General features: G+C 48.2%; 2 protein-coding genes across 6 annotated transcripts; one reads left to right on the top strand and one right to left on the bottom strand.

Annotated features, from left to right (window-relative positions):
• The first annotated feature begins 320 nt into the window (after positions 1 to 320).
• Prss8 (serine protease 8) lies at positions 321 to 4,984 on the top strand. 2 transcript variants are annotated; one of them, XM_028769402.1, is made up of 6 exons: positions 321 to 617; positions 837 to 854; positions 2,334 to 2,496; positions 3,066 to 3,337; positions 3,425 to 3,591; positions 3,702 to 4,984. In XM_028769402.1, exons 1-6 carry the CDS (start codon positions 533 to 535, stop codon positions 4,023 to 4,025), a joined length of 1,029 nt encoding a protein of 342 aa, XP_028625235.1. In that variant the 5' UTR covers positions 321 to 532; the 3' UTR covers positions 4,026 to 4,984. The 2 variants fall into 2 exon arrangements, with proteins under 2 accessions (XP_028625235.1, XP_028625236.1); XM_028769403.1 differs by lacking the exon at positions 837 to 854 and having other exon boundaries at positions 533 to 644; positions 3,702 to 4,025.
• Kat8 (lysine acetyltransferase 8) lies at positions 4,592 to 16,467 on the bottom strand. 4 transcript variants are annotated; one of them, XM_028769398.1, is made up of 11 exons: positions 16,279 to 16,467; positions 14,398 to 14,472; positions 14,148 to 14,323; positions 10,058 to 10,111; positions 9,792 to 9,956; positions 8,333 to 8,422; positions 5,861 to 6,001; positions 5,677 to 5,770; positions 5,424 to 5,574; positions 5,107 to 5,261; positions 4,592 to 4,779 (listed from the first exon to the last, which is right to left on the bottom strand). In XM_028769398.1, the coding sequence occupies exons 1-11, from the start codon at positions 16,373 to 16,375 to the stop codon at positions 4,715 to 4,717; spliced, it is 1,263 nt and encodes a 420-aa protein (XP_028625231.1). In that variant the 5' UTR covers positions 16,376 to 16,467; the 3' UTR covers positions 4,592 to 4,714. The 4 variants fall into 4 exon arrangements, with proteins under 4 accessions (XP_028625231.1, XP_028625230.1, XP_028625233.1 ...); XM_028769397.1 differs by having other exon boundaries at positions 16,247 to 16,467; XM_028769400.1 differs by lacking the exon at positions 16,279 to 16,467 and adding an exon at positions 16,043 to 16,147.
• Positions 16,468 to 20,776: the final 4,309 nt, after the last annotated feature.

Below are 20,776 nucleotides of genomic sequence, written 5' to 3' on the forward strand. Positions count from 1 at the left end.
GTGGGGGGGAAGGGAGGGGAAGGGGCTGAGGAGTAAGAGGGGTGATAACTTAGAGACTAGGAAGACTTGGGATAGTTGGCTGGCCCTTAGGGTTTCCAGTCCTGCCTTGAACTGCTCTCTGACTGGCCAGGATCAGTTCTCCTTTACCAAAAGCACCTCCACTGCGAAAGGATCCTGGAAAGGATCATAGAGGTCAGAAGCAGGAGGAAAAAAAAAGGCCTCCTTTCAGAGAAGGAAGGCGTGGCTGAGGGAGGAGCCTACAGGTAGTTGGTTCCTGCCTAAGTGCCTGGAGAGGTCTCTGTGTTGACCAGGTTGTAAGGCAGAACAGGTCCACACTGGTCACTGCAGAGACTAAAGGCGTGTCCCGTCTTCCCCGTGGCCATTTCCTGCCGAGAAGCCTGCTTCACCTTCCCAGTCTAGATCCTGGGATTCCTCACTTCTGAGCCCACAGCTAGATCTTGCCTCCAAAACCAGCCTTCTAGTTCTTCCCTTTCTACCTAGAGTCTCCTTCAGGGGACCTTTGTCCTGGGCCATGGCCCTAAGGGTGGGCCTGGGACCTGGGCAGCTGGAAGCTGTGACCATTCTGCTCCTTATTGGATTGCTCCAGTCAAGAGTCGGTAAGTATGAATCAGCGGGGAAAGAGGGTTGGAGAAAGCTCCGGTGAGAGCAGGCAGACCCCCGTGTGGAGCACAGCCTCACCCTGAATTCATGAATCTCGGTGTTCCTAATGTTTACCTATCTTATCCTGTCGCCCTCTGGGAAAGTGGTTGGTGTGAAGGGGTCTGGGGACTCAGGTCAGGTCTCCCTGCCAACTCTCTCTCCTTCTTTCCCTCCAGGAGCTGACAGGACTGAAGGTGAGGCTCTGCGGGCTTTGGGGAAGTGAGGGCACTGCGGTTCCGAGTCCCCTGGCGGGTTGTGAGCACTTGTCGCCCAGCTGAGCTTGCTCACCTAGCCACACTAAGTGTCCCAACAGCTCTGAGTGTGTGGGAATCTTGGCACTTGTTTTATGAGGAAACTGAGGTAAAGAGAAGCAGTGAGTTGTCCGAGGGCATAATCGAAGCCTGACTCTCAGTGTGGGTACATGAGGTGGTTCTGAGGGAAACTACAGGGACCAGCTCCAGTGGAGACCGGTTTGCAGTCTGAGCGTAACTATTTAGTGACGTTGTCTCCTTATCTTTCTAAGCTCCAGTTTCTTTGCCTTGAAAAGCTGTCAGTTCTGTTTTGGGGTCTGTAAGGAGGACTGGGGGATTGGGAAGTGAAAGCCCCTCAGGGTCTAGAGGAGTATCAGCTGCACTCTGAGTAGTAGCCATTGTCATGATTATAAGGGAATGAAGGAAGAGTCTAGCTTGATGTTTTCTCTGCCAACTGCTGGCTTTGGGGGGGGGAGGGGGAAGGGGGGAGCAGCTGGGGGACATAGACAGGTCCCCAACCTGAGGAATCCAACTTTGTTTCAGTGTTCAACCACATCCATAGTTCTTGTATGCCCAGCAAATGCCGGGATAGGGTGGAAACAGGTGTGTCTCTAGGTAACACTCAGGTTGGTGCAGTTGGAACAGTCATAAGCATGAGAACAGGTGTCAGCCTGGACACTGTGGAGAGGGCCCTGGAAGCTGAGAGTGACACCTGTGACTTAACCGGCTTGATAAGAACAGGCTGGGGGGATGGGGGAGCTGTGCCTGGATGGCTCTCTAGCCTAGTGGAGAAAGGCGGGAAAGGAATTCAGAGTAGAGTGACTTGTCTCTTCACAAGAGGTGAGGAGTGGATGGCCCAATGTGTGTGACAGGAAATGTGCTGTGCAACAATCAGAGGATAGTGCCATATGTATTATCTGGATTTTTTTTTTTAATTCTTCAAAACTGAGTATTTTTCCTGTATAAGTGCCTGTGTATCACATGAATACCTGATGCCTTTGGAGGTGAGAAGAAGGTATCAGATCTCCTGGAACTAGAGTTAGGGGCAGTTGGGAGCTGTCATGTGGTTGCTGGGAACCACATGCAGGCCTTCGAAAGAGGCCTTACCTCTCCTACCCCTGGGATGTATGTTAAGGTCAGCATGGAGCCTTGGAAGAGACAGCAAGACTGATTTGGCCAGATTGGTAAGGGATAGACAGCAAGAAGGCTTATGAGGAAGGGGCTGACATGACACTGGAATACACAGCACAGCTGAGCTCCTCACAGCTGCCGAGCCAAGGGTGGGGGAGGAAGCTGAGTGCTGAGTATGAATGTACTTCCCAGGCTCTGAGCCAAGTCTCGGTGTGGCAGGGTGGCAGGGCTAAGGACTGCTGTTGGGATCACAGAAGAGCCTGACCTCACCTTCCCCCTTTTCCCGGGCAGCCTCCTGTGGGGCAGTCATCCAGCCACGCATCACAGGTGGTGGCAGTGCAAAGCCTGGTCAGTGGCCCTGGCAGGTCAGCATCACCTACAATGGCATCCATGTTTGTGGCGGGTCTCTCGTGTCAAATCAATGGGTGGTGTCGGCTGCTCACTGCTTCCCCAGGTACCAACTTGGTGGAGGGGCAGAGGGAGGGTCAAAAGTGGGTTGGAAACAGGGGTTGGGTGACACGGGCCTGAAATCCCAGTACTTGAGAGGTGGAGGCAGGACCAGAAGTTCAAGGTCATCTGTAGCTACTACATAGTAAATTTAAGGCCAGCTTGGAATACATTAGACTCTAGAAACAAGTATGTCATACAAGTATGTAGTCCAGATCGTAGGTTGGACTAGTTCCTCATGTGGGCTTAGGAGTATCAGTATTCTTAGGTCACACAAAGAGGTCATGCTTTTAATCCTAGCATTAGGTAGGCAAAGGCAGGTTGATCTCTGTGAGTTCAAGGCCAGTCTGGTTGGTATAGAGTTCCAGGCCAGCTCAAGATACACAGTGAGATTCTGTTTCAAAAAGAAAAGAAGAAGAAACCAATCAGAGGTAAAACTGAAGGGTGAGGTGCATGGGGGGAAACTAGGCCCTTGAGTGCTGCTTGGGATCAAACTGTGAGAGAACAGCATAAGGAACAGGAGTCAGGGGACAGAAGAGGTCCCTCAGGTCCTACTCTTTGCCTCTCTGCCTGCAGAGAACACAGCAAGGAAGAGTATGAGGTAAAGCTGGGGGCCCACCAGCTAGACTCCTACAGCAATGACACTGTGGTCCACACAGTGGCTCAGATCATCTCCCACTCAAGCTACCGAGAAGAGGGCTCCGAGGGTGACATCGCACTCATCCGCCTCAGCAGCCCTGTCACCTTCTCCCGCTACATCAGACCCATCTGCCTCCCTGCGGCCAATGCCTCCTTTCCCAATGGCCTTCTCTGTACTGTCACAGGATGGGGTCATGTGGCTCCTTCAGGTGAGATGGGGCACTGGGTGCCAAAGGTCAAGGAAGGGAGGCTGTCTGAGATTGTGGACCATGAGTAACCACATTTTGTCCCCACAGTGAGCCTCCAGACTCCCAGGCCTCTGCAGCAGCTTGAGGTACCACTCATCAGCCGTGAAACTTGTAGCTGCCTGTACAACATTAATGCGGTGCCTGAAGAACCCCACACCATCCAGCAGGACATGCTGTGTGCTGGCTATGTGAAGGGAGGCAAGGATGCTTGCCAGGTAACAGAGGAGACAAGTATAACCTGAGTGGTGGAGGGCTGAGTGTGGCTGGCATGGATGACTAATGGCCAGAGGTCTGTCCTGACAGAGCTCTTTTTTTATTTCCTTAGGGTGACTCTGGGGGCCCACTCTCTTGTCCCATTGAGGGCCTCTGGTATTTGGCGGGCATTGTGAGTTGGGGTGATGCCTGTGGTGCCCCCAACAGACCTGGAGTTTATACTCTGACATCTACCTATGCTTCCTGGATCCACCACCATGTGGCAGAACTCCAGCCTCGTGTTGTCCCCCAGACTCAGGAGTCCCAGCCAGATGGCCACCTCTGCAACCACCATCCTGTCTTCAACTCAGCTGCAGCCCAGGAATTGTTAAGGCCCGTACTTTTCCTGCCACTGGCTCTGATCCTGGGCCTCTTCTACCTTTGGCTTGAACATTAAGCTTCTTAACCCTCTGAGTTGACCATGCTTCCAGGACCACAGCACGCCAAAGGCATGTGCCTGTTTGGGAGGGCAGGAAGCCGACTTGACCTTTGAGCCCACTCTTCTGCATTTGCTCTTTGGAATTATAATCTAGGGCCGAGAAGTTTACAGCCTGTGGAATGGGCCAGGAATTCTAGCCACCCTTCTAATATCTGCAGCTCATTGGTTAAGCTCCTATGGAGCTCCCAGAAGCCTCAGCTAGGAAAAGGAACCTCACTTCACCCTGTATCTAGCACACAGGGCAGCTGCCTCGCTGACTTCTGCAGAAGGCTGGCTTCAGGGCCCTGCCCACCCTGCCTGATGAGCCCTTCGTTCTGTCCTCTTCCTGCCTCCTGGACTTTGCCTGTCTTTCTGACAGGAAAGACAGCAGCCTTAATCTCCTGGACTCCGGAGGACTGAGCCCCCACCGGAGCTGGCTGGGGCTTGGATCAGGGTGAGGAATAAAAGGGGCAAGGAGTAAATGTTTAACACAGCTAGCTGTATGAGAGATGAAATGAAGAATATCACCCTTTGGCACCTCTGCGTACCTCCAAAGTCCAGCGCACCAGCAGAATTTACTTTATTAATAAATGACACAAAACAGATCTGTACACATATTTACAGGTTAGAGGCCAGGAAACACAGATCCAAAGCAGGGCGCAGGCCACTCACTTCTTGGAAAGCTTGACCTGTTTGTGCTTCGGGGGTGCCCACTTGAGACAGACAGAGTCCACTGTGGGAGAAAAGAGGCACAAGAGGTAAGCAGGGCCTCTGGGCCAAGTCTGCCTCCACCTGGCTGCTCCTCTGGGCCCAGGCCAGGTTTCACCTTCACAGGAGAACAAAAGGGAGCCTTGGACTTCGGGGGAGGGGATCCCAGGAATGAGTAACCACCTCTAGGCTGCCATCCTAGAAACTGGTTCAACTGGTTTGGGATCTTGTAACAGCCAAAAAAAGAGGCCTTGGTTCTTATCCCACCCTGTCAAAACACACATGTGCTGGTGCACACGTAATGTACCCCCTACACACACGCACACACTGCACCCAGCAGCACTCCACACACCTGTGATAGGTGGTTTCTTATACTGGGCACTTTTGAGGTGTTCCTCTACCAGCTTAGGTGTGACACAGATCACGTGCTGGCCCTTCCAGTACTTGACCATGTTGAGGGACTGCAGGGTACTGATGATGTCGTTCTGGGTGATACTGGTCATCTGGCTGTAGAGAAGGAGTCCAGCACATGGAATCAGCAAAAGGATGAGGGACAAGACTCACGACCGATCTTGGGAGATCCCCTTCCTGTAGGGTTCCAAGAGATCCTTCACAAGGTCCCTAATGGGACAGTGTATTCTGGACCTGGCTAGAAACCGAGGCTCTTACCTAAGATCTTTGATAGACAATGTGCCCCGGAAGTCTCGCAGGATCTCCAGCAAGACCCATGACCAGTAGCTTCTGTAGCTGAGTTTGCCCAGGTCACTCAGTGGCTTCTCTGGGGAGCCTACAGTACTCTCAAGCTTAGAGAGCTCATAACCTGGCAGTGGCAGAAAGAATCTTAGGATCCAGGCTCTCCCCACCTCAGCCCTCAGCACCCCCAACTGTAGTACCCACATCCTAGGCTGCAGCAGCTACTCACTGAAGGCGATGAGAAACTTCCCATAGCCGCGCCGCTGGTAGGGAGGCAGGGTCAGGATGCAGGCCACGTTGTTTCCATCTGGGGATTCCTTCTCCTGTAGAGTATGGGGTATTCAGGTCCTTTGAGAGTGCTAGCCCCCATTCTAGTTAATAACGCCCTCTTCCCAGGCTCTCCAGTCTAGTACCTTAGAAAAGTAGCCAACAATGTGAGCCCCTTGCCTATCTACTTCTGTCAAAATGTAAAAGACAAAGGGCTCCACATCAAAATACAAGGTCTTGTGGTCCAGGAAAAGCTTGGCCAGCAGGCACAGGTTCTGACAATATATCTAGGGATAAAAGGTAGAGACAGGGTAAGCAAACATGTACAGGGACCAGTCGGCAGCCACTCTGCAGCTCTCTAAGCCACAGGCTGCACAGAGGAGCCAAAGTCAGGTAAAAGAAGTAGGCCCCTCCTCAGAACACAGAATTCAAAGCAGAAAGGAGTCATCTTGTCAGTGAGATGGACTGGAGGCTCAGAGTGAAGTCTGCTGCACTAACAGGAACAGGAGAGCTGGGCTGACCACGGCTTCCCTTTTAATTGTCTGTTTGAGACGGGGTCTCACTGTGCAGACCAGCTTCCTTCCTTCTCTCTCTCTCTCTCTCTCTCTTTTTCTTCCTTCCTTTTCTTTCATCCATCCATCCATCCATCCATCCATCCATCCATCCATCCATCCAGGGTTTCACTGTGTAGACCAGGCTGGCTTGGAATTTATTTTGCAGATCAGACTGGCCTCAAACACAAAGTGTCTGCCTGCCTTTTCCTCCTGAGTTCAAGGATTAAAGGTCATCATGCCTAACTATCTGACACTTAAACATATTAAATTTTGTTAGTGGGGAAGGGACACACACATACATCATGGCATACGTGTGAAGGGCAGAGAGCAACTTCTGGGTGTTGGTCCTCTCCTTCCATTTTGGGTTGCAGGATAAACTCGGGCTGCCAGGCTTACATAATGAGCACTTTTAACTGCTGAGCCATCCAGCCACTTTTCAGGGCCAAATAAAGGGTAGGGTTTTCCATGCATCAATCTACAGATATTATCTTGTGTTTCAGAGCAGGAAACTGAGGCTCAGAAGGAAAAATGGCTTAGGTTCCAAGGATGGTGAATGCCAGAGCACAGCTGGGCCCAGGCTCTGTCTCAGTCACAGGTGAGCCAGAAGCAGTCAGTACAAAGCTGCTAAGCAGAAGCTGGCAACTGCCAACTAGAGAGCCCTGAGCTGCCTGTGCAGCTGGACAGATTTGCTGGCCTCAATCTAACACAGACACAGAGGCCTGCCAGGGCCAGCACTGGGAGAGACAACAGCACCTTGCAGTTGGGTTCCTAGTACAGATTTAAAGGGTTTGGGGGGTTTGTTTGCTTTTTTTCACTTTTTATTTTTGAGAAAGGGTCTTACTATCACCTAGAATTGTAGACTAGATTGGCTTTGAACTCTGAGACCCACCTCCCTCTGCTTCTCAGGTGTTGGGATTAAAGGTGTGGGCTACCACACACAGCTCTTCTCATTTAGGGTTTAGACAATCTATAGCCTAGGTTGGCCTCAAATTTGTGGCAATTCTCCTTCCTCAGCCTCCTGGGTGCTAGGATTAGAGGCGTGAGTCACCACACAGAGGATGCCTGGTTTTTGATGCCTCCTCACTTTGGCTCTGTTATCCAATCTAAGACTGTAAGCCCAGCACTGCTGGTCTGATGTGACTTAGGAGGCTGGCTCAAGGATTGTGGTGTTAAGGCTTCAAAGTTGACAGAAGGTGGAGCTGGTAAACACCTCCAGTTTCGAGTGGGAGCCCCTTCTGTCATCCTAACAGTTCATGCTAAAGGAAGCCAGAGTAGCTGGCAAGAACCAGGCTCAGTAGGGATTCCCCTAGCACAGGGCCACCTGAGCTCCAAAGGTCACCAACAACAAAGGCTGTGTTTACTAACAGCCTACTAGATGCTAGGCACGTGCGACATACCTGACATTTGTGGTCTCATTTGTGCAAACAGATGAGGTAAATAATTATGACTCGTCTTATGGATGCGGAAACAGGAACAAAACAAGGTTAGGTAACTTGTCTGAGGCCAGCCAGGAAGTGACATGGCGCTCTGAGAAGCCTGTCTTCTTCATCTTGTACTACACAGCCTTTCGGGGAGATGCAAATACTTGCTAAAACTCTCTCAGACCCAGCAGGGAGGGGGGAGAGCAGGCCTCAAAGCCTATCCCTACTCACAGTAGGGCCATTCTTGTGAAAAACAGGAATGCAGATAGCAGCTTCAGAGCAGAATAGGAAATCTCTACACTTCCAGGCAAGTATCTTTGGGTCACACAGAAAGAGGAAGTTGTTTAAAGAGCACCCTCAGGCAAGATAGTCTGTCTCTAGGCTCCAGAACTACTCAAACAGAACCACCCTTGTCAGAAGGAGTCCCCAGAAACAGTCCGGAGACCTGTCCTGAGGTGGTAGAGCCCATGGCTGTGTTCACTATGTATCAACACAGGCCAAGCACCAAGGGCCATGAGCCCTCACTTGGAACTGAACTTGAGATAGAGATACTCACTGAGGGCTGGCCTCTGCCCGGCAGACGTGACAATAACTAAGCAGAAGACGGCTAGGGTTCAGCACAAGCCCTGGGCGAGCAGCTCACCTTATGGTCTTTGCCATCCACTTCATACACAGAGATGTTGCTCTTTCGATAGATCTCCTTCCCTGGGGGCTGCCGCCACTGACACTGGCCCTGGGGACCCAAGGAGGGACACACTTCAGACCTGTGGATCTCTGCCAGGTGGTTTTCACTCACCAGTACCGCCAATGCTGCCTCTTTATCTTTGCCATCTGCACGCCCTATGTTCAACACCTTAAATCCAGTAACCCTGGTTTTCTCATCGGTAGACTAGGATCCATTTCCTAATGGGCACAAAGAAGCTGCTAACTTGCTCGAGCTTCTTCCAACCCTCACAGTCATTCATTCACCTCAGGTCCAGCTTTGGGAGCCATCCTGCTGTGCTTGTGAAAAGCACCCCCTCCTGGCAGCTGTAGTAAAGCACTTCTTCCTACAGGCTGACATCACTGCTCAGGAGCTATTTGTTGCTTCTTTTTGTACTGAGGAACCCAACGCCAGTCCTTAGTAAAGGGCAAGCAACTTGAATAATTTGGTTCCCATTCTGTAGAAGAAACTGAGGTCTGAAAGGAGGCAGTAAGCTGGTCAGTTACCCAGGAGCAGAGAGAGTTCTCTCTCTCTTTCCTTTTTTTTTTCTTTCCCTCCTTTCTTGTTTTTTGTTTGTTTTTGTTGCTGTTTGTGATTCCAGACAGGGTTTCTCTGTGTAGCCCTGGCTGTCCTGGAACTCACTCTGTAGACCAGGCTGGCCTTGAACTCAGAGATCGACCTGCCTCTGTTTCCCTTTATTCTTTCTTTTTTTAAAGTTAATTTGTTCATTTTATGTACATCAGTAACTTTGCCTATATGTATGTCTATATGAGGGTGTTGGATTCCCTACAACTGGGGTTATAGGCAGTTGTGAGCCAATGTGGCTGCTGGGAATTGAACCCAAGTCTTTTGGAAGAACAGCCAGTGCTCCTGACTGCTAAGCCATCTCTCCAGCCCTCCGTCCTTTCTTTTAAAAAGTTTATTTTTTAGCTGGGCATAGTGGTACACACCTTTAATCCCAGTACTCCAGAGACAGAGGCAGGTGGAGCTCTGTGAGTTTGAGGCCAGTCTACAAACAAACAAACAAAAAAGATTTTTATTCTTAACCATGTGTGTGTATGTATGTATGTATGTATGTATACTCATATATATAAATACAAGTTCCAGCAGAGGTCAGAGGATGGCTTTAGACCTCCTGGAGCTTGAGTTACAGGTGCCTGACGATGCTGGGAACTGAACTTGGATCCTTTGGAAGAGCAGTCAATGTTCTTAACCACTGAGCCATCTTTCTGAAGGCCTTCAGCTATGTAGCTGAGGATGACCCTGAACTTCTGACCTCCCTGTCTGTTTGCTAGGCACTAGGATTATAGAAACCACCACACCCAGAAGAATCAAGGGCTCTCGTAGTCCCTTGGGTGTTTTTCATCCCTGTTGCCCCAAGTGAGTGAGCTGGCCTCACCAAGTGGAAGCGGTAGCTCTTCTCGAACTTCATGTATTTGAGGCAGTACTCGCAGAGCCAAAGCTTGGGCTGCTTCCCATAGTCCTCTGGGAAAGGCGAGAAATACCAGGCATCAATTTCGTAGTTCCCAATGTGGATCTTGTCTACATACTTCACTTTGGTGATCTGCAGAGAGAGTAGGGGGCAGGGCACAGCTCAGAGCTCACTGGGAGCAAGAAAAAGGGCAGGGAGTACCCCATCTGCTCCCCAGACCTGCTTTTTCTTACCGCCTCATGTTCCTTTTCCAAGGCTGCTGTGGTGGGGTCCATCTCTGCATAGGTCTGGGGTAAGAAGTACACAGAGATGAATATACATAGTTAGACTGTTCCCTTCCCATCCTAGAACTCAGTGCTTATCTACTGTCTTCTAGATCTCGCAACAACAGGAAAGAAAGTAAGCACAGTAACAAATAATGTCAACGTCTCATCGGCTTTACGTGGTTGAGGCTGGCTCCTCTGCTATCTGCCCACCCACCCACACATCCAGACACCTAAGTCTAGACCTTGAGCTAGAGAAGGACATGAAATTGGGTTAAGAGCTAACTGTAGTTGGGCAGAGGTGGTGCATGCCTTTAATCCCAACACTCTGGAGCAGAAGAAGGCAGACCTCAGTGAGTTCAAGGCCAGCCTGGTCTACAGAGAATTCCAGGACAATCAGGGCCACACAGAGAAACCCTGTCTTGAAAAACAAGCTCCCTCCCCCACAAAAGAGCATCAGCTGTACACTGGGCCTTATAGGAGACTCAGATGAAATAATGGATCTCCTTTTCCATGTTGGCCTGGGCCTGCTGCAGGCGTGGCTCTCCCTCCTTAACACTAGATTTCAGCAGCTTCTGGATATGCTCCTTAAAGTGTCCTGTGTCTTCTCACAGGATGTCAGGAAGTAGGTTAACAGAAAGGACCTCTAGGTTCCTATTCCTCCTCGGCCCTCTCTTAAACATCACTGCCTACCACTGGCCAATTCACTCTTCTTCTTTTTTTTTTTTTGTTTGTTTTTTTTTTCATGCTAGGGTTCCGACTCACTCTTAAAACTTCTTTCTCATCCTGGTAGCTGACCTAACCAATGGCCAACAGAGGGGAGGCCAACTCTCTTCCCTACGGTTATTTCTGGAATCAGTTCCTGTGGAATTTTTTCTGACCCACTCCAAATAACCACTGCCACTTTAGGTCTGGACAACTGACTAGGGTTCCTTAACCTCCCTGCTCCATCTGAGGCCCCTCAAATCCATGGCTATCAGGACCTTTCTTCCAGCCCCCAGCCTTCCACACATGTACGACTTTCCCCTCCTCATGCTGCACATGCTTACCTTGTGCCTTGGTGCAGAACACAGGCCAAGTGAGTCTACCTCAGAGCTCTGTCAACTACCAAGTGTAATTACTTTGTTCTTTCCTGTCCTTCAAGGCCCAACATCCTTCCCAAGCATTCTCCAGGATGTCCGACTAGATTTACTCCTTTTTTTGTGTTGAGTTGTTGTTAGTGATATTCTGAGACAGGGTCTCAATATGCATATCACACTGGTCTGGAATTTGCCTTGAACTCCAAGCTTACAGGAAATTCTTACCTCAGCCTACCAAGCTTTCCTACCTCAGGTCCCCAGTGCTGTGATCACAGGTATCCACCATTATACCTGGCCTTGAAGAGAATTATTTCAATTTTACAGAGGAGTAAACACACAGGAAGGGATGAGGTCACTGGCCCATGGGTACCTGCCAGCTGCTACTGTAACTGCCAAACACTCTATAGACATTATTTCATTTTGCCTTCATAATGAGTCTTTGAAACAAAGAGTGCTCATTATTACCACAATACAAAAGAGGAAACTGAGGCACAAAGAAACCAAGTCTTGGGGCTGGAGAGATGGCTCAGCTGTTAAGAGCATTGTCTGCTCTTCCAGAGATCCTGAGTTCAATTCCCATCAACTGCATGGTGGCTCATGACCATCTATAATGTAATCTGGTGCCCTCTTCTGGCATGCAGGTATATATGCAGATAGAGCACTCATACATTAATGAATAAATCCTTAAAAAAAAAAAAAATCTTGCCCAGGTTCACAGAACTAGGATCCAGAGTAGCCCTGGGCTGGCCCAATTCCAACAAAGAAAAGAAACAAAGATTTTTCTCTTCAGGTGTCTCTATAAACTGAATTTCTCAATGTTCACAAAACAAAATTCCTTTCTGTGAATGCATTAAAGAAGTACAAAACCACTATTGTTCTTCAATGTTGTAATTTATTTAGAATTAAACATTAATTAGAACAGGGCATGGTAGTACACACCTGTCTGCCAGCACTTCAGAGGTAGTAGAGTTCAAGGTCATCTTTGGCTATATACTAAGTTTGAGGCCATGTCTCAAAACAAAAATCTCCAATAACTATCGAAACTTACTGAGAGTTGAATCACTCGCCCATCAATATTCAGCCCACCCTGGTCTACATGCTGACTGAGAGTCACTCTATTCAAGTCAGAGAACAGCATTTTAAACCTGTGCTGTCCAAAAGAACATTACTGTCCAAGCCATTAACTGTAAATGCTACTTAATCTCAAAATCATGACAATTAAAAACAATTCTAGTCAAACTGGACATGTGCAGACGAGTGCTGAGGAGCCACAGGTGGCCAAAGGAACTACTGTATTGATTAGCAACAGCCCACAGAACACTTACAGTGCTACCCTAGAACTGGAGAATCTTTCTAGCTTAGGGGACTAAAAACAGTTCTTACTAAAACATACTAGCATTGCAGACAGTTGAAATGTCTGTGTATACATATATGCATGGATTACAAGTCAAACCAAACTGCCTCAAAACAATACTTACCCTACAAACATTTTAAAGGGATGGAGAAATGGCTGAGAGGTTAGAAGTATTTGCTGCTTCTGTGAAAGATCTGAGCGCGATTCCCAGCACCCACAGGCCCCATGGTGGCCACAGCCATTTTTAACTCCAATCTCAGGGAATCCAATACCTTCTTCTGAACTCTGTGGGTACTGGATACACATGCATACATGCAGGCAACACTCATACATGTAAATCTAAAAAGCTTTTACAAAATGTAAATGTTATACATACCACACCAAAACAAACTTCCGGCCTGGTGACACAGTGTCCAGAGAGAAAAGAATCGCCGCACTGTTTGCTAAGAGCGTGCAAGGAAGTGAACGACTATGCAGCCACGGCTCATGACGGCTGCAGCCCCTTAGCTTGGAAATCAGTGTAGGAGCTTGGGTTTGCTCCCTTTTCCGAATTGTTCCTTTCTCTCTTCTATCTCTTCTCTAAGCATATTTTCCTTAGCTCTTCTGGACATTCTGGGCTTCCTTACTCCTTTCTCTAAAACTTTACTCCCTGGCAGTGGCTGAATGTCCACCTCCATGTCAGTTTATTTGTTTGTTTGGTTTTTTTTTTTTTGGACTTTCGAGACAGGGTTTTTCTGTGTAGCCCTGGCTGCCCTGGAACTCACTCTGAAGACCAGGCTGGCCTCGAACTCAGAAATCCGACTGTCTCTGCCTCCCAAGTGCTGGGATTAAAGGTGTGTGCCACTACTGCCCGGCCCTCCATGCCATTTTAAACAGCATGATTCTTAGCCAGGCAGTGGTGGCGCACACCTTTAATCCCAGCACTTGGGAGGCAGAGGCAGGCGGATCTCTGAGTTTGAGGCCAGCCTGGTCTACAGAGTGAGTTCTAGGACAGCCAGGGTTACACAGAGAAACCCTGTCTTGAAAAACCAAAACAAAAAACAAAAAACCAAAAAAACAAAAAACAAAAAAACCATCATGATTCTTTCCCTAAACTTGACAGCCCACCTGCCTTGGGGTTTTTCTTTTAAACTCTAATAAATCTGTCAAGCTTCCAAAACAGAAAGAAGGAGAAAGGGAGGTAGGGACATAAAAAGAAATGAAGGTTCAAAGTGGGAGAAACAATCCCCAGGAACAGTCTGGCTTGAAGAGAGCTCAGGGCCTTTGAGCCTACTTCCTCATACACAAAAAGAGGTCACTCTCCCAGTGGTGATAAACCATCAGGGAGGACTCCATGAGATATGATAGTACTCAGCACAGTACTGGGTAACGAAATAAATGAAGTACTTTTAGTTTCTTTTCCTTCCCTTTGGACTTCAAGTTCAAGTTCCAGTCCTAACCGTACCATTTCCTTGCTGTGAGAGAGCAACCCTGTCTTCTCTATACGCTGAGGATTTTTTATATATGAAGAATAAATGAGAGAAAAACCCTGGCACACTACCAAATTTTACGTGGGAGCTGCTATGGTTGTGTTGTTCCGGGGACCTGAGAGGTCTCCTGGGCCCTGGAGAAGGGAAGGGGCCAGGACCTTCTGTACGTGGTTGATCTCATCGTGCTTCCGCTTTTGGTTGCGAGTGATCTTGCGCTCCGGCTGCTCTGCCAGCTCACTCAGGTATTTCTCAGAGTTCTTCTGCACAGCGTCCTTTACAGTCTTGGTCAGTGCAAGCCGGTTCTTGTCCACCCATTCGTCCAGTCGCCTGTTGACTGTTAAGACAAACTATGAGGGAGTGATGGGCTACCTTCCTGCTTCCACCCAGGCCCACAGCCCCAAGACTCACAGCCCACATAGTGCACATAGAACTCTTCTCGGCCCTCCTGGTCATTCACTCGAGACTGGATCACTTCTGCTGAATCTGTCAAGGAAAAAAAAGGGGGGTGGGTCTGAGGGGTAATTTCCAGAGCCATCTGCCCACATCTGCCATTGACCCCGTAAGGTAAGCCAGGTTAGGACATTTTTGGGGGTGGGGGTGGGCTACAGAGGACCAGAGATTTGAAAACTGAGAAAACCTGGTATTAAGTGTTTAAGCCTAGCTCCAAAGTCAGTGCTCACTCGCTTATTTGGGGGGGCATGAGCGCTGGGTGGGGACTAAGACAGTTTAAGATTATATATGATTCTTCCTTCACATTACCTCAACGACTGTAACCCCACTATTTGACTTTCTGAACCTTAGTTCCTTCATCTCCTGGAAAGTAAGAATAGTGCCTACCTAAAAGGGTAAGGGTGGCTTTAAAGTTTTTAGCACTGGGACAGATACATAGCAGAGCTGTCTAGAAACCAATGCTTGTCTGGCACTCTGTTATGTACTGTTGACACAGAAAGCAGATACAATCTTGCTTTCTAGCATTTTCCCACTGACAGAGAAAGGCAGATAATTTTAACAGTATGGCTGAGGTATGAAAAAGAAAATGTGCCAGAACATACAAGCAATTAACTTTGCCTGAAGGGGTCAAGAGTAGGATTACCACAGGAGATAAGGAGAGGAGTAAGAAAAACATGAGAAAGGTTACTGAAAGCAAGCACAGGTGATAAAAGGAACATAAATGCATAGTCTTTGGAAAGCAGCGCAAGGCCTGGTCTAGCAATAGCCCTTACTACAAGTGCTAGAAACTGGAAAGGTCTCAGACATGAATGAAAGTTTAAGTTTAATTTTGTTTTTGAGACAAAGTTTCTCTATGTAGTCCTGGCTCTTTTGGAACTTGCTATGCAGACCAAGCTGGCCTCAAACTCACAGCCTTCCCAGCGCTGGGATTAAAGGTGTATGCCACCATGACCAACATGTATTCTATCTTTTAAATTATATGTATTTATCTTATTAGGGAGTAGGGGGGGCTGGAGAGATGGCTCAGCGGTTAAGAGCACTGACTGCTCTTCCAGAGGTCCTGAGTTCAATTCCCAGCAACCACATGGTGGCTCACAACCATCCGTAATGAGATTGGATACCCTCTTCTGGTGTGTGTGAAGACAGTGACAGTATACTCACAAACATGAAATAAATAAATAAATCTTTAAAAAAAAAAAATAAAATAAAAAAAAATAAAAAAAAAAAAAAAGGGAGTAGGGGACACGCTTATATGAAAGTCCGAGGACAACCAGTGAGAACCATTGTCTCCTTCTACTATGCGGTCCTGGGGATAGAACTCAAATCACCAGACTCGGTGACAAATACCTTTACCTCCTGAGCCATCTCAGCTTGGAGTTTATTTTGAAGCCAGCAGCTTGAGGTTTATTTTGAAGAGGAGCATAAGTAAAAGGGAAACGTGTTTTTATAAACTGGGTTGTCCTCTTTGCTGGCGATGAGGGGACAAGAGAAATGTAAAAACAGACAACAACAACAAAACACCAATGAAGGAACAGATATAGCAAAAAAGATGAAGCCTGAAATCGGACAAGAATGAATGTTCATATGCTAACACTGTATTCACCTTATTGGTGGCTTTACAGGGACAACAAGCATAACCTCCGACTCCTGCCTCCCATTACAAAGCAGGTTTCTCAGCTCCCGAAGTCCTGCATTCTTACCTGAGTCACCACCCTTGTCCCAAGACTACCAACCCCCAAACTCCGCCCCACTCCTAGGCCCTGCCTATCCCTAAACCCCGCCTCTAGGCCCTGGACCCCGCCCTCACGCCAGGTGCTATCGGGCCGCCGGCACAGGTACGTTTCTCCGATCTCCACGGTGACTTCTGGTTCTCCACGCGCCGGAGTTGGCGGAGAGACTCGGCCCGGGGACCTGGCAGGCCCCTCGACTGTTGCATTTTCCCCCGGACCGGGCTCTCCCTCCCCTACAGTTCCTGAAGTTGTTGCAGCAACTGCGGCTGTTGCTCCCTGTGCCGCCATTGCCGTGCCGGAAGTGGTTCCGAAGACCGGCCGGAGAGACGCTTTTAGTTCCGGATCATTGGGGGCGGGCATAGTGTTGGAGGCGGGGAAGCTGTGACGTGGCAAGGTTTTGTTTTATGCGTACTTGGTGGGGCTGTTTTTGCTAGAAATTGGCCCAATCTGATTTTCTTTTCTTTTGAGACAAGGTCTAATTATATAGTCTTCACTGACTTGGAACTCGCTATGTAGACCATACTGGCCTCGAGGTCCACCCACCTCTACCTTTTGAGCCCTGTTAAAGACGTGCCACGCCCGGGCTCAATCCGATTTTTGTGGAGTTGTTTGTTGTGATGTAGTCCAGGCTGCCTACATACTTGCTGATCTAGCTCCTCCCGCCTTAGGTTCCCAAATGCTTGGATTAAAGGCGAGCACCATCGTGTACTGCCCTTCCCATTTTTTTGAGAAAGGCTCTCTTCAGTGGCTGAATTTGTGGCAGTTTTCTGGGGATTGCAGTTGTATTTTATGATCGTATCAGATTTAAGGGATGCTTGGGGCCAAAACCCAGGGATTCATATATGCTACCCACCCTATGTTTGTGTCTCTCGTTCAGGGTGGGAGCAAAAGCCAGCCGAGACATGGAAAGAACAGGTGTGCCAAATAAACTACCTTCAAAATAAACTTTTTTTTCTCTTAAGAATTTCATGTAGCTCCTGTAGAACTCAAACCCGAGTGTGGCCAGGGAGAACCTTGAGCGGGTCGTCCAACCTCCACCTTCCAATGTCGAGGTTAGGATGTCACCACACCAGGTTCATACACTGCTAGGGATTGTACCCGAAGCTTGATTAATACTACGCAAACACTACCACTGAACATCACCAGCCAGGGAGGGGTTGAGCAGGGATACAATGTAGAGCTATCTTGTCAGTGCCTGGAGAATCTTTAGAGACCCTTCTCTGAGTACAGTATACCAATTCTCTGAGATTCAGTAAAGGTTAAACTATATCTATATGGTTAAGTCATAGACTTGTATAAGCTATATAACAAAATTCAAGGTAAACTTATTGGTAGATGAATTGGAGTGACACACGTCTAATTTGCTGTTTAACTTCACCTTTCTACCCTCCCTCCTCCCCATCACCAATAAGGTAAGAGGTGTTTTCCTTCGTTATTGTGTTGGGACACCTAACGCCTTTTGTAGCCTGCCCAGTGCATAATACTTTAGGAATTGCATCCTAGGCACACTAGCTGATGAACACAATAAGCATTTTTACTGTGAGAAGTTTGTGCTTGAGCTTTGCAGACTTGAGACATGGTAGTGATTAGGAATCCATGTGCACCCCTGAGACAATGGTCACCAATCTTGGGTCACCTTATACAAGCTACCATCAAATTAACTTACAAGCAAGAAGGCTTTTTTAAGGGATAATGCCTGCCAGCCAGTTTCTCACTAGCTGGCTTACTGGAGTAAATTTCTTTTTCTCACCCCCTGTTGTTTCGACTGACCGGCTTCTGCCACATGGTTTGCATACCTAGCATGCCTGGTAACTTTTACACATAACATAGTGTGAGTCACAGTAGAAACTGGGTAAACATCTTTCAGACATTCTCTGAAAGTTCTTTGATTCATAACTTGGTTATCAGTCTTCATAACAGTTCCATTTGTTTGTTTTCCGAGACAGGGTTTCTCTGTGTAGCCCTGGCTGTCCTGGAACTCAGTCTGTAGACCAGGCTGGCCTCGAACTCAGAAATCCTCCTGCCTCTGCCTCCCAAGTGCTGGGGTTAAAGGCGTGCACCACCACTGCCCGGCCATAACAGTTCTTAAGAGAGAGGCAGCTTGAGGTTGGAACTCAGAAATTATGGCCCAAGCAACATCTGACCATTGTGTATCTATGTGAGATGGCACTGGGAATAGAATAAATCCTTGTGTGTGTGTGGCATGGGGGGGGAATCAGATAGATGAATCAGAGCAGCATGCATTGCTTTTGTAGAGGATCTCAGTCTGTTTCCACATCAAGCAGCTCACTGCTGCCGTTAACTCCAGCTCCAGGGGATCCTAAACCCCTCTGGACTCCACAAGCGCCTGCAGCAGTGAGCACAAACCCACAGGTAGACACACATAAAGAAACAAAGTAAGAGAAGGCACTAGGAAAAACTGGTTACTTTGCTGTTGGGCAGTAAAGAAGGCAGAGCAGGATAATACCAGGTGTCTGCATCCTAAAAATGAGAAGACAACCACAGGACACTCCCACTCCAGCCCTTTTCAGGATTGTTATTGCTCTTGCCCAGGCCTCTCCTACCTCACTTGACACTTCACCTGACATCTTCAGTTACAGATGATGTCCTTCCTAGATAAGGACTAGCCTAGGCATAGTAAATACACACACCATGCTGCCCCCTTGCCAGTGCCAGCCATGATTAACAAGTAAATCCAACCGCTTTTCCTAGAACTGTTGTGGGGGCTGCACTCAGACTCCCCCAACCCACTTACTATCATTGTATGTGGGGGCTGCACTCAGACTCCCCCCACAACCACCACTTACTATCATTGTGTGTGTGAGTATGGACCTACATGTGTGTAGGACTTTGCAGGATTCACTCAGTTCTTCCCTGTGATGAACCTAAGGGCACAACTTAGTGGCAAGTGCTTTGACTTGCTGAGCATCTCACCAGGCCCGGATCCGTTTTGTTGCTTCTGATGCTGTATCTGTGTTATTTCTCTGTGTGGATCACCTGTATGTACTTTCAAAGACTAGAACAATAAGCTCTTCCTTGACAACTGCCTGTTGAGACAGGGTTCTGCCAAGCAGCCCAGGTTGGCCTTGAACTCATGATACTTCTGTGTAAGGACCCCTAGTACTAGGACCACAAGTGTGTATTACATTTGATTCTACCTGGAAAGGCTACAAGTTTTCAGTGTAGGAATGTAAATACTCTCCCATCCCTACGTCCTGAAACAGGGATTGTCAAGTGAGGGAATTGGTTACCATGGAGCTTCACTCTCTTATGTGTAGCTGAGGGACAATGTACTAGCTCTGGACTTCTCTTTATGGTCACCTCCTTGACCTCTCCCCTTTCCTTTCCTGCTTCTCCTACTCCCTTTTGGAAGTACATGTATGCAGTCATGCACGAACATACACATACACACGTACACACAGTGAAACTGAGGGCATTACAGTACCTCAGGGCTTGGGGCCACTTTAACAAATTATTTGGACACAAATCCTTCCCAGGATCAGCTTCTAGAGAACCCAACCTGAACCATCCCTTCCTATCTTAAAACCCATCCACAGAGCCCTGCCTCCAGGAAGCCCATGCTCCAAGCACTGCGCTTCGGCTGCTCCCCACCTGTCTGGTAGACAGCAGGATTTTCAGTGTCTTAAGGCACTGTAGTTTCCCATCTCCTTCCGTTTGGCCCCCAGATACAGATACAATTTCCTGTTTCCCTCGATCCCACAATTCTCTCCATGAAAGGGAGGAAATGGTATTGACCCACACCTGCCTCAAGAAGTGACAGGGGTCAGACACGAAATCAAGAGATAGGTCTGTCTCAGCAGTTAGGAGGCAGAGGTAGGAGGGAGCACAGCAAGCTCAAGGCAAGCCTGGCCTAGAAGTCAAGTTTCAAGCCAGCTAAAGCTATACAGAAAAATCGTCTCAAGAAAAGGCTGGGATGCCGGGCAGTGGTGGCACACGCCTTTAATCCCAGCACTTGGGAGGCAGAGGCAGGCGGATTTCTGAGTTCGAGGCCAGCCTGGTCTACAGAGTGGTGAGTTCCAGGACAGCCAGGGCTACACAGAGAAACCCTGTCTCGAAAAACCAAAAAAAAAAAAAAAAAAAAAAAGGCTGGGATATAGCTCACTTGAAGAGTGCTTGTGTAGTATTCGAGAAACTCTGGGTTCCAGCCTTAGCACAGCATAAAAACAGATATGGCACTGGACACGATGATGATGGTCAGAATTTCAAGGTCATCCTTGACTGATAGTGTGAAGCTAGCCTGGGCTACACAAGACCCCAACTCAAAGAATACATAAATAAACAAACAAACAAAAAGCAAACAAAAAGATCTGACTCTTCTTTCCAGTCCCACCAAAAAAGCCCTTAGGTCCTAAACAGTGGGAAGGTTACTCTCAGTTGAAAGTTCATCTGAAGTTGTGTTCCACACTGTACTGCTCAAGTGCTTTCTGCCCAAATCCCTGGTCCTCCCTAAGAAAACTTCTCCATTATCTGTCTGAGGTACTCAGGTCTCTGCAGAACCTCATACATTTCTTTTTGCAGCCACAGTGGGCCGGCAGTATTTTTAACCTCATCCAAGCTCAGGAATCAGATGGCTTAAAGGCTGCCCA

This window comes from Grammomys surdaster, unplaced genomic scaffold (assembly GCF_004785775.1).
Source record: "Grammomys surdaster isolate TR1022 unplaced genomic scaffold, NIH_TR_1.0 192, whole genome shotgun sequence".
Lineage (NCBI taxonomy): Eukaryota > Metazoa > Chordata > Mammalia > Rodentia > Muridae > Grammomys > Grammomys surdaster.

Coding starts and splice junctions, on each gene's coding strand:
- Prss8 (XM_028769403.1), top strand. CDS start 533: ATGGCCCTAAGGGTGGGCCTGGGACCTGGGCAGCTGGAAGCTGTGACC. Junction 645..2,333: donor TGAATCAGCGGGGAAAGAGG/GTTGGAGAAAGC, acceptor TTTCCCGGGCAG/CCTCCTGTGGGGCAGTCATC. Junction 3,592..3,701: donor GAGGCAAGGATGCTTGCCAG/GTAACAGAGGAG, acceptor TTATTTCCTTAG/GGTGACTCTGGGGGCCCACT.
- Kat8 (XM_028769397.1), bottom strand. CDS start 16,457: ATGGCGGCACAGGGAGCAACAGCCGCAGTTGCTGCAACAACTTCAGGA. Junction 9,957..10,057: donor TGGAAAAGGAACATGAGGCG/GTAAGAAAAAGC, acceptor CTCTCTCTGCAG/ATCACCAAAGTGAAGTATGT. Junction 6,002..8,332: donor TGGATGGCAAAGACCATAAG/GTGAGCTGCTCG, acceptor TTTTATCCCTAG/ATATATTGTCAGAACCTGTG.